The sequence below is a fragment of the Salarias fasciatus genome, chromosome 23, assembly GCF_902148845.1.
Source record: "Salarias fasciatus chromosome 23, fSalaFa1.1, whole genome shotgun sequence".
NCBI lineage: Eukaryota > Metazoa > Chordata > Actinopteri > Blenniiformes > Blenniidae > Salarias > Salarias fasciatus.
Window position 1 is genome coordinate 16,305,707 of NC_043766.1, and position 16,403 is coordinate 16,322,109.

Consider the following 16,403-nt stretch of genomic DNA (forward strand, 5'->3'; position numbering starts at 1 on the left):
GTCTCTTTTTTCTACGTGATCTCAAAATCCTGCACTCCCTTGTGTTGTTAAATTGCACCACGTCAAGTTATGACTGTCCTCCTTAATATTTTAGCAGAAGACTATCACAGAGTGCCTTGTACTGCTTCAAGTTTGAAACAGAAACTGAAACACAGGAAAAGGCCAAAAGAGCAGTACAAGGACACGGGAACTTCTCAAAGCAGCCTCAGCTGTGCTTCACTTGTCGACGGTATTCTTTTACTGTTAAATAAAATAATTTCATACAGAAAACTCAGAGAATAGCTTGAAACTTTTTGTTGCAGTATCCCTTAATATTTTACAACTGAACAGTATGCTCTGTGTCTATTTTCTCAAACATCCAAACACAATGAACTGACTTCTGCACCAAGGAGTCTGTACGGTGTTGCATATTAAAATGTTCTCTCACACCCACTGCCTTTGAAATCTCATGTTGTGTATTGTTATTGCACTTGCTGTAGGTTTTTCCTTATGTCTGAATTCTTGCTTGTGTTGTACGTCGCTTGGGACAAAAGCGCCTGCTAAATGAAATTGTAGAATTGAAGAATGTTGTGACAGCAGCTCTCGTGGTTGGCCACTGTACCAGTGAGGCATGGTGAGATGCAGGAATGCTTTTCCTGAGCAGCTCACTTGTTCTGTGATCACTTTTCTTTTTATTATTTTTTTCTCTTTATTTACTTTTATCTTTTTATTGCTACGGACAGCAAGTTTTATACGTCTGCTCTTGTAAACCAAGTGAAAGGAGGTCAGTGGTGATAAGGCACTGTTCTCACTCATGTTTTGCTCATATTTTTTTTCACATATGAATAGTGAGTTTTGTTGATTGCAATTAACCGATGGGCCATCACTGCTCAGCTGACATTAGCAGTTATTAATCACTGGTCACCCTTCTGTCTCCACTAGGCTTCAGTGCTTTTCATTGACTGCACAGCACCACAGAAATGTAATTTCCTCTGCTCTGTTTGAAGTGCATTTTTTTTTTATTAGTCTGTTCATCATATCGTCACTCCATTATCCAGGCCATTTAGAGACTAACAAAAAAAAAAAAAATCCAGCTGTGTGTGTGTGTGTGTGTGTGTGTGTGTGTGTGTGTGTGTGTGTGTGTGTGTGTGTGTGTGTGTGTGTGTGTGTGTGTGCGCGCGCGCGCGTGTGTGTGAAAATACATATAAAATACATATATGCATACTGAGTCATTCTGGTTTTTGGACTTTGTTTATCACATTGTTCAATTTAAGATTAGAACTCAATTAAAACACCAACCACTGATTGAAATTAATCCATCTTCATATGGGAAAGGAAAGAGATGCCCAGAAGAGATTTGGTGAGCTGGAAAATAAAACGAAATAGTTAACTATTCCTTATGTGAAAACATATAAAGTCTTTAATTTGGCTTTTAAATAATCCAGCAAAACTTTGTTCCAACACCATTTTTTACTCAACCTGGAAATGACAACAGACCATAAATGTTCTTGCCCAGGTCTTTTTTGTTTGCGCAATGTTTTTACGTCAATGCAGAATGGATAATGTTCACCAGATTAGTTGTGACAGACTCCGTTCAGTTTTCACTGTCCAGCACAGTTGGGAAGGAACTCTGAAAGCTCCTTTCATTTGAGCAGAAGTCTCTTGAATTGTGATTGCAGTGTTTAGAAACAGCAGGAGTTGATCAATTTCCTCACTGCAGGTGATCACACGCCCTCCAGGGTGTTTTGACAGCCTGACCAGCACTTGTCTGGTAGTTTGTGGCTCGATTGGTAGGATTGTTGTTTCTCAGTGAGAAGGTTGTAGATTCGATGTCTTCCTCTTTACACATGCTGAAGTGTACTTCGGCAAGACGCTGAACCCGAAATTGCTTTCAGTGGATAGATTGAGCTCCTTGCATGGCAGCCACCTCCATTTGATGTGTGAATGGGTGAATGTAATTAACCATGTAAAGTGCTGTTCGGACCACTCAAGTGGTGGAAAAGTGCTATATACATGAAATCCATTTGCAATTTGTTCTGGAATTGTCTTTCTGTCTGTGCAACGCAGCATAGTATAATTTATTGCTGAACCAGGAAGGTTCAATCAAAACCAATGGTTCCAGTCAGAAAAGACAGAGGTTCAAGTTGCATTTTTCTTTTTCCAAACTTAAATAATAACTTATTCTTACATTTTAACAAGGTCTATTGAAACTGATTTACTTCCCTCCACAAACATTCAAAACACACAGAGATCTGCTCAAAGCTTTGAGGCAGGCGGACTGAATATAGCAAACATGATATTTTTTCCCAGATTTTTTTGTCAGTTGACAAAAAAAAAAGTGAATGAAAAGAACAGAAATCATTATTTGTTATGGCCCACTTAAAGACATGCATTAGATTTTTGTCAAAAGCTTTGCAGAAATGGCTTCGTTAAGGAAAATACTTTTCAACTTTGGCTCACATCACAATAGAATAGAATAGAATAGAATAGAATAGAATAGAATAGAATAGAATAAAATAGAATAGCACTTTGGTGTTATGAGTCTGTTGTTGGAAGTGTTTCTGCTGTTATGGAGGGAGGGAGAAATATTATTCAGGATAGATCTCGGTTTGGACTGGATCCTCCTCTCTGAAACCGCCTGTAAAGAGTCATAGAGTTCATCCCCACCCTCACCCTCCACCCTCACCATGTCACTGTCCTTCCTCATGAGTTTGCTGAACTTGTAGGTGTCGGCTGCACTCAGACATGCTGCCCCAGCATGCAACAGCAGAGAGGATAGCGTTTCCCACCACAGACTCAGAGAACACCTTCAGGATAGAGCGGCAGCTGTTGAAGCACCTCAGCTGCCTCAGATAAAGAGATGTCTTTGGTTCTTCCTATAAAGGGCTTCAGTGTTCCTCACTCAGTCCAGTTTATTGTCTGTATTGTCTCCTCAAGTAATGGTAAACTTCTTGAGGTTGAGATTATGGTTCTGTGGAGCGATATTTCTTGTTATTTTTTTTTTCAAGTGGAAGACAGTTGGTTTACATTGACTGAATGATTAGGGTTCTTGTTTTATAATTCAGAATAATTTAGAAGCCAATCAGGTCATTGTCATTTTACTGTATTTTTTCTTTGTTTTTCTTCCAGATAACTCCATGAGCTCCATAGACTGTAAGTATTTAATTCTATCTTTCACATGATATTATATGAATAAATATATCATATTTCAAAATATTTTAGCCCAGTGTGTTTTATTTTGAGCTGTGGCTGGTGGTGATAAATGCGAGTGAGCCAAACTTGTGACCGTGTAAATGCAAGCAGGTGCCACAGCCCAGAGGAAAAGAAAATTCAAAAAGAGATCTCAAAAATGTTTCAGTTACTTCTCCTAGACAACTTTGAGATCTGTGTGACACCAAACTGAGACTAAGGTTTATGTCTCCTGTGTCTCATTTCTGTCTCCAGAGCAATAAGATGCACTAAATCTCAGTTAAGTCTCCTTTAAAGTTTCAGAAGAGATCTCAACAAGCTCTGATATAATTCTCAGAGTTTCTCAACCTTTGTGTCTCTTTGTGATCTCAAGGCAGAGAAATCAGAGAGCTCTCTCTATAAACTCAATCTATTCTCATCCTAGCTTCAGTTCATGCATCTCATAATAAGCTCAGACAGAACAAATGGAGAGATCTCTACAAGCGCTCATTGAATTCTCAGACTCAGATCAACGTTTGGTTGTTTTGAATCATGTTGACTTTATTGTAATCCGCATATTTTTTTTTGATTAAGTATTACTGTATGCAGAATGAATTGATTGAAAATTTATGCTTGTAGGCTACAAAGACCTACTTTTACAGTAATTAAATGTTCTATGAATAATTTTAATATTCCATGATACATAATTAATTTTTTATGAACGACTTAAAACACATTGTAAAATAAAAACAACAGCAATTACTTGCGAACTTGAGAGCAATAAAGTCACTATTTCAACAAAGTACAATATCAGAATAAAGATCTTTTTATTTGTTACGACCATTGCCTCCAATAGCAGTGTGAATATAGTTAGGAAAATAACTACCAAAAAAGTAAACAGAATGCCACACTTTGGATATTTGCATTGCGGAAATTTCATTTTACTAAATGCCAACAAAAAACATAACAATCTGTTTCACTGGACATCTCAAATTAATAATATAACAATATTAACACATGTACATGGAACATTGCAGTTATAACAGTCTGTCAAGCTCATGAAACTATATTAGCATCCAACAATGTAGCCTTTAGAACAGGGGTGGGGAACCCTGGTCCTGGAGGGCCGCAAACCTGCATGTTTTCCATGTCTCCCTGCTTCAACACAGCTGATTGCAATGAGGCTCGTTATCTGGCTTTCTGCTGGACTTGGCCATGAATCTTGATTCGATTCAGGTGTGTTGAAGCAGGGAGACATGGAAAACATGCAGGTTTGCGGCCCTCCAGGACCAGGATTCCCCACCCCTGCTTTAGAACAAAGAAAATATATTCCAGCTGATTAAAGTTTAACTGCCAAAACCTCTGACCATTACCGGTGTCGGAAGACTCTCTGCAACAGAAATTGGTGCATTTCTGTAAAGTGGATGATCTACAGTGTTTGCAGAGCTTTTGGGTTCTGTTCCCTCATCTTGGTTTACCTCTAAACCGTCCTCAAATGACAGGTCATCATCAAATAACACATTTTCATCTAAAGTTCCGTCTTCAACAGATTCAGGTAGGTAATCAACAAATGTATCTATGTGAAAAGGCTGTTCAGGCTCTGATTCCAGTCCAGAGTGGTGCATCTCACTTGTATGTCCATAGCACTGGGATGTATGGTTTGCGTTATGGAGGTCACACAAACTTGTGATGGAAGAGTCTTCCACGTCAGCAGCGACATCAGCTTCCAGATTAGTGGAACTGGTCTCTTGCTCAGTGCAGCAGTCATCTGACCTTGAGTTTGTTGATTCTAGAAAAATAAGTTGAAACATATTTGGCAAAATGTTAGAAAATTTGTTTTCTTAAAACAATGAGTCATTTACAGCTGAAGTTGAAAAGCAACACGTTTATTTTTCATTATACTTCTGCTAAACACATTACTAATTACAACACTATTGAAGTGTTATAGTCACCTGAGCTGCAAGTAAAACCTTGACACATCAAATGAGGTTAGTGATTTATTGGATACATTTGCTTTTCTTTCTTTCTTTCCATTTAAAGCTTTGCATCATGCAATTTCCTACATGTCTAACAGAGTTAGCTGTTTACATTTTTGCACATTTTTTACCTCTGTTCTCCAGTCCTTCTGTGTCCTGCTGAAAACAGAGAGAAAAAAAAATAACAATCATGTGCAATTTTATTAGGCATACCTGGGTAAAACTAATGCAGTATATGGGAAATGCTGCTATAAATCCTCCCTTCGTGTGTATTAAGATGTTAATATTTTATTGAATCTGTTTGAGAGAAGTGATAATTTACTTTGTAATTACTTTGTATTTTCTGGTGCTGCTGAACTGTACTGGGTTATGCTCAGGCATGCTCTTAATATTTTGTTAACCCTACATATAAAAGCAATCTTATCATACTGTCATTTCAAACCAAATTTAATTGTTGTATATATAAAATTATTGAGAAATGTTGTTAGAAGCAATGTAGCTGAAAGAAGAACATAACAGCTGACCAGTTTTTTTATAAAATACCCAAAAATCATAATTAAATAAAAGGAACCATGTTAAAATATGCCTTGATAAAATGAAAACCTACACGTATGAATAGTACTTGAACAGAACTTTTATCTGATATTACATTAAATGTACTTCAGTGTCAAAAGGATGGATGTATAAAGAGAACGGAATCGAGGAGATTACTACACATCTTTTTTTATACATTTCTTCTGTATCTTTTGCAATTATTTGCAAGTATTTTGTTGCTCTTCATATATCTCCTCCAATGTGAGTTGTGCCTGTATGCCATTTTCAAGTATGCCCAACTGTTTACCTGAAATAATTTCAACAGTAGAAAAAAAGCACTTGAAAATTATATATGCAAATTACATATACAAACTATACATACAAACACACATATGAGCGGAGTGAGTGTTGATGTTAGTGACTGTGAAGGTTGTGTTTTACTGGGTGGTGTAATAAAGACTCACCTCACTACCATCTGAAACTTCTATTGAAGAGCAATATTCCTGTTTGACTGATGTCAGAAATGGAGCTGCAGGATGACAGAAAAAAATGCACAGATAGTTCATACATTTAGGAGTTTGCATATAGTGCTGCACAAAATATGATATGCAATTTATTGTGAATAAATAGGGTTACAGAAATTGAGTAAATATACACATGTGCAACCTTTCCTATTAAAAAAGATTGATTAAAATAAAGTTGACTAAATAATAATCATAACAAAAATGATCACAGTGACATTCATAAGCTGGTGGGTATGCTTATTTCCCATTTTTAAATGCACACACTCTTACTGGCATATCATAATCACCAACTTATCGTTCTCACCATTTTATCATTGGGGTATTATAGTTTATTATAATTAATGAAAAGGAAATAATATGATATTGGAATAATTAATGTGTAAAAAAATAATTTCAGTCAACTGAAATAAATATAAAAAATAAAAACAAGGCATTATAGAACTCAAGAGATAAGAAAAACTAAACTTATAAAGAAAATTACTGAGTAAACTTGTTTTTTAGAAAAAGTGTAGCGTCACTCACCAGAGGAGCCTTACCTCACCTTACATCCTGCATCAAGGAGCGCATTTGGCGCAAAGAAGCTGTGAACCTTGAACTCTCTAGATGATGCAGCCCCAACGTCAACATTTCATTGGTAGAGAGCGCCATCAGTCTCAAATGCTGCATCCTGATTGGTTAATTGAAAGCGGGTTGGTTGACTGAACAGCGTGGAGTTGGCGGACAGGACAGATGGAGGAAGAAGAAACCGTCAAAGGACGAAAAAGGAGGTAAGCTACATCTTTGTCAAACGTAATTTGGGTACAACTTTGTAAAATGTAGATGGCGAGTGTTTATGTTGGTTCAGATACATTTTTGAAGAAACTGGTCGGCATGCGTGGCAGATAGCGAAGCTAGCTAGCTAGTTATGCTATAAGCCCGGACCACATGTGACTGTGACTTAACTAAACAAAATACACGACTTAACTTTCTGCAGTAACATCTTTATGTAAATAACATGCACTTTGAGATTATTATTTCTACAAACAGCGGGCTGCAGATCCTCTTGGAGTTACATACATTGGGTATGACTGGAAATCTTTGTGGTGTAATTGTAGTGAGACCATTAAAGACAATTTTCTCTAACTTCATGCAACTATCTTAACATTAAGGTGGCCAAACGTCACCTAAACGTCAATTTGCACAGAATACCTAATGTGTTGAATGTGACTCATCTTCTGGAAGCAGCCTTGTGGACAGCTCTGCTACTGCTAGAAAAAAAAATCCGAATTTACCATCCCTGTCGGTACAAATGTACACTGTATGCACAGCTGGCTCATATATTTCATGTCATATAAAGGTGCCTGGGGTCTGAAAGCTTTCATTTACACAGAATAAAAAAAATTGTCTTTGTTAAAGTAGTATCTCTGTCGGCTACTGTTTTATTCTTTACATTATATTGAAAAGAGAGTAGGAGATATTTTGTTAATGATATTCTAATACAGAAAAGCCATTATTTCATTCCAGATATTTTCATTTTAATTTAATTTTTGTACCGCTGACACTTGTTAAGGAGAGATTATTTTAGGCATAATAAGGCATGTTGAATAACCTCTGAGAAGCCTGTCTGAATTTGTCTTTAGTTATACATACAAAGGATAAATTAAAGTTATAAGGTATCTTTAAGTAAACTTCGAGTATCATTTAACTATCTAGGCAGAGCCGAGTGTCCTTTTTTGAAAATCAAAATTATGGTCACCCTATTAACATGATAAACTGGAGATGTAAGGAATTGAGAAGGTGCATCTTTGCAAGATATTTTATCAATTAAGCAGGGGTGCAGTTCTTACAGAAATCTTCAAACATCAAAAGTCACAGCCTGAATTTTTACTATGATGTTCCTTTAAGGCCTTCGTGTCTTATTATGGTTTGTCCGGTGGGTTTTGCACCATATTTTTCAGTCCCTGAGTTGTCTGATATGGTTAAATTAACACAATCTGTGTATTCAAAGGTATCAACAAGTTGCTCCACCATATTATGATCTATAATGACATGATAAAACTTGATAAGACAGTGAATCACCTTTTGAAATAATTAAAATGTGTTGTACTTTTATGTATTTAACAGGATGGATGGCCTGGCAGGAAACACTATAAAAGAGATGCCTAAAAGAGCACGAAAACCACCAAAGAAGATGGGTTTTTATGAACTGGACCCCAGCTCACCCAAAGAGGACTCAGATGGTAATTGAGTTATTATTTTACTACACAGCTTAGCTAATTTTTGAATTGATTGCCATTTGTTACTTACTTTGAACACTATAGTAACTAAAATCTTTGAGTTTCTGGTCTCTTATCACTGGAATTATTATTATCAATATATTGGCAGCTTCAGGCACAAACATTGATTTACAGGATTTTTTAAAGAAATGTCAAGAAAAGGGAGAGTAATCCTCACTTGAAACTGTACGTTGTACTGACAGAATTTTACAACTCTGTCAAATTAAATTATTCTTAAATATATTAAGTTATTATTTAAAAAATGTTATTTCAATAAAATTAATTTTTCATCAGAAAAATGTATTACCTTTTTTCCAGGATAGGCATGAAATTGCAAATGGGTCTCTAATTGTTGAGACCTGCAGAAACTCTGTTGCCACTTTATTGCAGAATTTGATTCTTTAAAATGTATAGATAATTTACTGAACTGTTGCAGCAACCCATTATTTAAAACTAATCAATTTGAGACAAAGTAAGACCAGGTGACTACAGTAAAATACTGAAATATTCATACAATACTTCCATCTAACAACATAATAATAAACTAAAAATTGACATAAAATACTCCCCACAACACAGCTACACATAGTTCATTACCCCATTCTTCTCTGCCCTATTCCGAGCAGTTCATTGATTTATACATTGATAATGATAATGGTGAACTTACTTTGTGTAGCGCCTTTTGTACAAGTAGTGCTTTACAGCAAAGAATTTCAGCACCAAGTGCTGCATAAAAAATATCTATAAAAAAAGCCTAATCATTAAATAATGAAATAGAATAAAAATAAAGTGAAAAGATAGAATGGAAAGTGCATAGATGAAATCAGATACAACATTTAAAAGAGTCGCATGAGTGAAGAAGTGTGAAGCAAATGCAAAAAGAATAAAGTTAATGCTAGTTGAAGGCTAAAGTGAAGGCATACATTTTTAGCTTTCCCAAGGCCGTAGACGATTAGAATAGAGACCAAGAAGATATAGTAGCATGTTTAAGTAAGACTGATTTTTGTCCTGTACTGGTTTACTCAAATCTCCATTATTTACTCTGTGTTCTTTTACAGGACTTTTTGTATTTTTGACCTTTGAAGATGGATACACAGCAAAGATTTTTAATGTCTGTGATGTACTAAGCAAAGATGAGAAACCCATCACTGGATTTAGGGATCTGAAGCCAGGGGAAGAAGTATTTGCAAAATGGTCTGACAACAAGTTCTACAATGCCACAGTGGACTTCGTTGGAACAGCTGACAAGATAGAGGATGCCAAGAAGGCCGCAAAGAAAGACATGAAAAAAAGAGATGCAGCTGCCCAAAGATTCTACAGCCCTCCATCCCTACCTCAAGTAGGTCAGTCCACCTCTGCACAGAATCACCCAAATACTGAAGACCACGCTGTCATCCAGCCTCCAACTGCCCGGCCAGTGGACCAGCCTCCACCTACCGAGTCATCTTTACTTATCCAGCCACAGCACCAGCCTGTAACTGCCTGGCCACAGTACCAGCTTCCGGTTTCCCAGGCAACGCCACAGACCCATCCATATTACCAGCATCCACCTGTCCAGCCGTTCCACCAGTATGCACCCATTCTGTCTTCAGTCACACATCGTTCCAGCCTTTCGCAGTATCCAAAGCATCACCAACCTCACACGGCACTGCCCACATCTTCAGACCTGTCGCCACAGCCTGTTTTGGTGGATTTGGATCAGCAAAGACAGCCACCAGCTCCTGCTGCAACAGCCAAAGACAGCTTTCTCAAAATGTTGTACAGTCCCAATACACACCCAAAACCTGCTGTTCTCGGGGACCAAAGCCAGACTAGTATCTCTGAACATGAGACCTCTTCAAGCTCATCTGGAGATACTTTCATCATCCAGCGTGATCCAATTCCAGAATGTGGAGAACCATGTTTCAGTTCGCCTGAATCGACAGAAGACGGATCATGGAAGCCATGCAGGGCATGCAAGGCAGAGGTGGACAAATTACAGGAGGAGAAGGCCAAACTACAGGATGTGCTGTGTGGTCTGAGTAAGTATATTTTGTCTCTCTGTTGCAGTTTTCCCTAAGGTACCCAATTGCTATTCAGTACACACATGCACTGTAAAATGAGTTGTAACACAAACAATGTGGACAATAATCATCTGTCATCAATTGTGGAACATTAAATTGTAATTCTGATTTGTGAAGTTCTACTAAATTTTGTTACTTTACACACAGGGAGTTATTTGGTTCTTTAGTTAAAACTTATAAGCTTTAAACAGTTTGATAAAAATCTTTGCCCACCATGAAATCTTTATTTTTTTTTTTAACTCTTCTCTTCATTTTCTTGAGTTTGATTGCTGCTGTGTCCCTGTATGGTAATTCATCTTTTATGTCACAGGTGGTGAGCACCTCGAGGCATTCAAAAGCTTTCTGGACAAAGTGGAACAGATCCAACCTCAGGCTGGTGTTGGGGCTCCAAAAAGCAGATCTGAGAAGCAAGAGCTGTATCCAGAAAGTGGCCTCTTCTTGTCCTCTACCCGCCTGGCTGCAATCCATGCAGAAGCAAAGAAGGACTGCCTTCGCTTGTTCCATCTTCTTTTTGATGAATTCTTTACTGCAGAGGAGTGCCGAAATACTGTGGCGTTTGGGAAACACGGAAAGGTGCCAGATGGGAAGACAGTCCTGGAGAAGTTCAAAGTCAGTGGGATTCTAAGTAAGTACACTGCTCATTTGGTAGTTATCTATTTATGGAAATGTTATGGAAAAGTTGTGGAAAATCATTAGTAATTGTGTGGGAACCCATTATAGAGAGCAAAAGTCACGCCCACCGATCCCTTGGGACCTTATTTTGAGGAAAAAAAAATGTATGACAGTGAACGGTAAGACACAACATATCTTTTGACCCTGTTTTAATTGTGTCATGAATTACACACATGCGAGGGCGGACCCAAAAGAAACCGGAATTTGGTCATAAAATACTAATAATAATAATGAGTTTCGACTTCTGGCTGTCAGATGTGCTACAGGTAAGCCTCATGCATATCTGTAAGAAATCTCAGATCCCAGAGTGACACTGAAGTCTGTCACGTGCTATTTATAGTAACAGACTACCGCGCCCCTCTGCGATTTTCTCAAAATGGCGACAGTGACTGGAAAGCTAGAGCAGCGCACGAACATCAAATTTTGCTTTTTGCTGGGGAAAACAGCAGCAGAAACACTGAGCTTGTTGCAGCAAGCCCACAAGGATTATGCTCTGGGGAAGACTCAGGTCTATGAGTGGTTCGGGAGGTTTAAGAAGGACCAGATGTCCATTGAGGATCAGCCCACACCAGGACGACCCTCCACCTCCCGCTCAGCCCAAACTGTCGGCGAAATTGAAGCGGCTGTGATGGCAAATCGATGCAGGAGCATTGGAGAGGTGCTGATCTGATGGGGGTCTCCTGGAGTTCCTGCCAGAGGATCATAAGCCAGGGTTTGGGGCTGCGCCAAAATGGTGCGGTGCCTGCTCACACCGGAGCAGAAGGAGACTCGCGTGGACGTGTGCCGGCAGACCAAACGGCAGCTGGAGGACGACGCCGGGCTGCTGTCCAAGGTCATCACCGGGGGCGAGACGTGGTGCTGCGGTATGATCCAGAGACCAAACAGCAGTCCAGCCAGTGGAAACACCATGGATCCCCTCGGCCAAAGAAAGCGCGTCAAGTCCGCTGAGCCATCAAAACAATGCTGATCTGCTTCTTCGATGTGCAGAGTATTGTCCACACCGAGCTTGTCCCTCCAGTCCCTCTAACCTAAAGTTGCTCAAGGGTTTTATATTGGGCCTTTAAGAAGCTGGAAACAGATTTTTTTTCCCTTATTAGTTGACAACTAATAGTTTCAGCTACAGAGAATCAGTTTAATATAATTTTTTTGTTTTTCAAAAATGCTTCCTCATCTTAACACGCATCCAACCATCAACTTTTTCAACATAAACACATTATTTTCAGAAATTAATTTGTCCTAATTCTAGTTTTTATTTCTAGTTTGTTTTTCTCTTTCTTGTGCCCCTTCTCATATTCATCAACATATCTGGCCACATTTGGCATAGTTTCTGAAGTGTTGGAACCCCATGTATTACATAGCTACATTTAAAGCTGTGAGTGTTTTAGTGTCCACACAGTTTTACTGAATTTCCTCCTGTGTGAACCATAGACATAGTTAAGTTTTGTGATATTGGGATTATTAACAAGCTCTCAATACTGTCTTGCTAACTGCAGTTGCATTATGCAATTTGTAATTTGTGCTTTCTTTTCTTTCTTTTCTTCTTGCAGCTTACATCATGCGCTGTGGTACGCTGGATGGTTGGACACCGGTGGAGAAAAGTAAGGTCAAGAAAGCCTTCATAAACAAATGCCGCATCAGAGCCACAACGCTGTGAAGTATTCAATGTGGCATACTCATACAGACACTTGTTAAAGTGACCATGTTCAAAAAATCCCTTCTATGCAGATGCTCCATGTGTGCCTTCAAGACTTCAGTTGTTCAATGTTGTGCGAGTGTGAAGTTGTGCTGACGCTGCACTGATAGAGCAATGTTATTGTTTGAAAACACATTTTCACTGAGGCACATTTATTGTTCAGGTTTTACAATGACAATGATGTAATAGCTTTTTCTAACTTTAAATGTCGACGTTGTTAAATTGAATGTTATTGTTAACATTATCTCAGCTACAGTACTTGGATAATGAAAATACTCATTCACTGCAATTAACTGTTGAGTACTGCTTTTTGAATTTTAATAAAATTTGAGATGACTTTATTCATCCCAAAAGGGATTCATTTGTCTGTCAGCTAATCTGTTATTTGCTATAGAATTATAAAGCCTGATGGTTGTGGGTACAAAGATCATGTATTTCTCTCTGTCCTGCAGTCAAGAGAGAGGCCCATCACAGTATTGAGTGGATGATCTGTGTTGTTTAGGATAAATCCAGTCAGGTGGGAGGAGAATGTCATAATTGAAGTCACTATATAGTATTTTACTGTATCCGTGTGTGTGTGTGTGTGTGTGTGTGTGTGTGTGTGTGTGTGTGTGTGTGTGTGTGTGTGTGTGTGTGTGTGTGTGTGTGTGTGTGTGTGTGTGTGTGTGCGAGACATATTGCTCCTTAGTAGCTCCAGTATTGCTCATTTTCTTTTCCAGAGGAGAAATAAAAGAGCCATTGAAAACACAGAATTGAGATTAGCAGGGTATCTCCCATAAGTCTCAAGTATGACTCCCTCTTATTCTTCTGTCTCACCTATTTCTCCTAGTGAATTTTAGGAGAAACATATGAGAAAAAGTTTAGACAAAACAGAAACTAAAATGAGGCTGACATGAGAATCTCAAATTTGCCTCCTGAGCTGTAGAAGAGCAGGCTTTGAGCAGTAAAATTTTCCTCTGGGAGCTGCTCTCTTCTCCCAAACAAACTTTACTTTTCCATGAGGCTCTGCTCGTTTTAGCAGGACTCATTATTCTCCTTGATAAATCATCCCTCAATAATGATACGTCCCTAGGGCTGACTCTCCTCTGGTCTCTTTGTTTAATGAGTCCCAGAGAGGGAGCCTCCACAAATCTGTTAGGTTCTTTAATACTGAATGCTTGCTGGTTGTGTTGAATCAGCAACTGTATGTTTTAGTAATTGATGTTGGTCTGTTGTGTCCCCAGCTCCAGAAATAGACGAGGCGGCGGTGATGCAGCTGGCAGAGATGGGTTTTCCGCTGGAGGCCTGCAGGAAAGCGGTGTATTACACAGGCAACATGGGTCCTGAGATGGCCTTCAACTGGATCATAGCCCACATGGAGGAGCCCGGTAAGACAGCGTCACGACATAAACCCTGCATGGGAAGTCATCATTGAGGCATCCAGTGGTACTTAGAGCCCCATGATATAAGTGTACAGAGCTCTCGCAGACTGTAAAGTAAGACATTAAACATGATCATGACCATGCATTTCGTTAGCTGTTTTATTCTTCCATTGTGTATTTTGTGCATTTTTGGCAAACCTTCTCTTTATATGTTTAAAGATCACTGAACCAGCATTATATGATGAAAACACAAAGTGACTGATGCAGAGCAGCAAGTGGAGTTTATCAAAAGATTGCAATATATTGATTTTGATATAGACATTATTTCTACTTAGTTGTCCTAGATTTACATGTAATCCCCAGGGGAAAATCAATTGCCCACCCTTGTTTCAAAGCCACATACCTCCAAAGATGTCTATTTTTTTGCATCAGCCTCCCATGTAGTGGAGTTTACATTTGTGACCCTTAGATCACACTTACACATGTTTGTACTTGAGAACAGGGCAGCCAGAGCCTCGTTTCCCCCATTTCTGAATTTCATGTTTTCACAAGATGTCCGTTCACTGAAGGAACAACGATATTTGGTAAAATCAGGATGTTTGCCCTGGGTCTGCACTTCAGTGTTAGAGAGCTGATGTAGGCCGGTCATCAATAGCTTTAAGAGGTGACACCTCATGTAGAAAACTTGAAGCTGATATCGCTGTCTTCAGTATGTCATCCAAGTCTTACCACTACACAATAAAGTGCTGATAATGAGGTTTTGTAGAACTCCATAGGTGATATTGATCTTCTTGTGCTTTTCTTGGCATCTGCATCGTTGTTGTCACTGCTTCACATGTGTGATATTCAGACAGAATTACTTGGGAGTAAAACAGAAATCAAAATATTGAAAACGCCTTAAGAGTAGCTTTAGCTTATCCACCCATAGTCAGTCCTTCAGAAAAATGGAGAAATTTACTGAAATGGTCAAAAATAGGTACTGACGGGAGCAAAGGGTGGGCCTTAGTGTTCAGTTAGTGTTGAGGATTACAGAAGTAAGTTTATGCCTGACACAACAAAAATAAAAGTGACAAATAATCAGGACAGCTGCAGGCATAACAGCAATGCTTCTGGGTCACTTTCATAGAGCAGAGAATGTAAGAGGTGGTCGAGAAATGCTGACTCTATTAGTAGACAATCAGGTCACACGTGAAGTTTGGGTTACACTTTTGTGTGCACGTATCTACCAAAACCACCTCTGCCAGTCTTTAGCCACTGGGAGAATACATCACACGAAGAGACAAGATTAGTTTATTTGTATGGGTTGTTGTAAAGACGACAGTTATTCAAAGCGAGAGACACATCACATCTCATGTTCCTCCATGACTCAGTGTGAGATCAGGCTAGCTTTGCAAATGTCAGATTTGGTGTCCCTTTGTGTACTGCAGGTGCTTAGCCGTGCATGTCTCTTGGTGTGAGAGCCTCACCAGAAGCCTTGGCAGAGCTGACTTGGTGTCTGATGGAGCCAACTAGCTGTAGAGATGCTCCCTGGAGACGTCGACTTGTGTCACTTCTATTTTCCGTTCTGGCTGTAAAGGGCCTCTACAGTGGAAGGAGATTAGAGCAACCCCCCCTCTCCTGTTAGCTTTTTAAACGGGCCTAATGCATTTTCAAAATGGGCTCAATAACATCATTAAAATTGTCTGTCCCGAAAGCTGCACAAAGGATTCTACCTCTCTGACCCTCTATTTTGTATGTACAAATTAGTATAATGGGAATATTATAGAAAATTGTCTACAGAATTTTTCTTACTTGGCTTGCATGTGCCACATAACGCTATTTTTTTAAATTAAAGTCAAACTTCAAGTGCCGCAACACATTAAAAGTGACATAGTTTGTATCATAGGTTTTGGTTTATTAAGGATTTTAATTGTGTTTTGCTTCATGCACAGAAACATAGGCTGTTTCATTCCTTTGCCTTTCATTTCCCTCCCTTAAAGACAAACATGTCTTATAACATCACGTGTTGTAATAAAAGCAGCGGTCTAATGGGCAATCACAAGGACTGAAGACAAAGAGGCTGAGATAGAGACAGTAGAGGGAGTTAAGTGATGCACATTTTCATTTATGGCAAGGACAGTAATGAAGGTTCTGTTTATGGGCAACACTGGAGCAATTACGGCGGGATTGTCCTTGTTC

The 16,403-nt window shown here is 38.8% G+C and overlaps 1 protein-coding gene across 3 annotated transcripts in view; it reads left to right on the forward strand.

Annotated features, from left to right (window-relative positions):
• Positions 1 to 16,403, forward strand: part of usp13 (ubiquitin specific peptidase 13) — a 51,024-nt gene that overhangs the window by 21,155 nt on the left and 13,466 nt on the right. For all 3 annotated transcript variants that reach the window (XR_003930419.1, XM_030082698.1, XM_030082699.1), the window contains exons 16-17: positions 3,109 to 3,132; positions 14,088 to 14,231. Coding sequence is in view for 2 of the 3 variants with exons in the window: in XM_030082698.1 (XP_029938558.1) it covers positions 3,109 to 3,132; positions 14,088 to 14,231 (168 nt within the window). In the remaining variant the exon portion in view is untranslated. The remainder of the gene's footprint in view (positions 1 to 3,108; positions 3,133 to 14,087; positions 14,232 to 16,403) is intronic.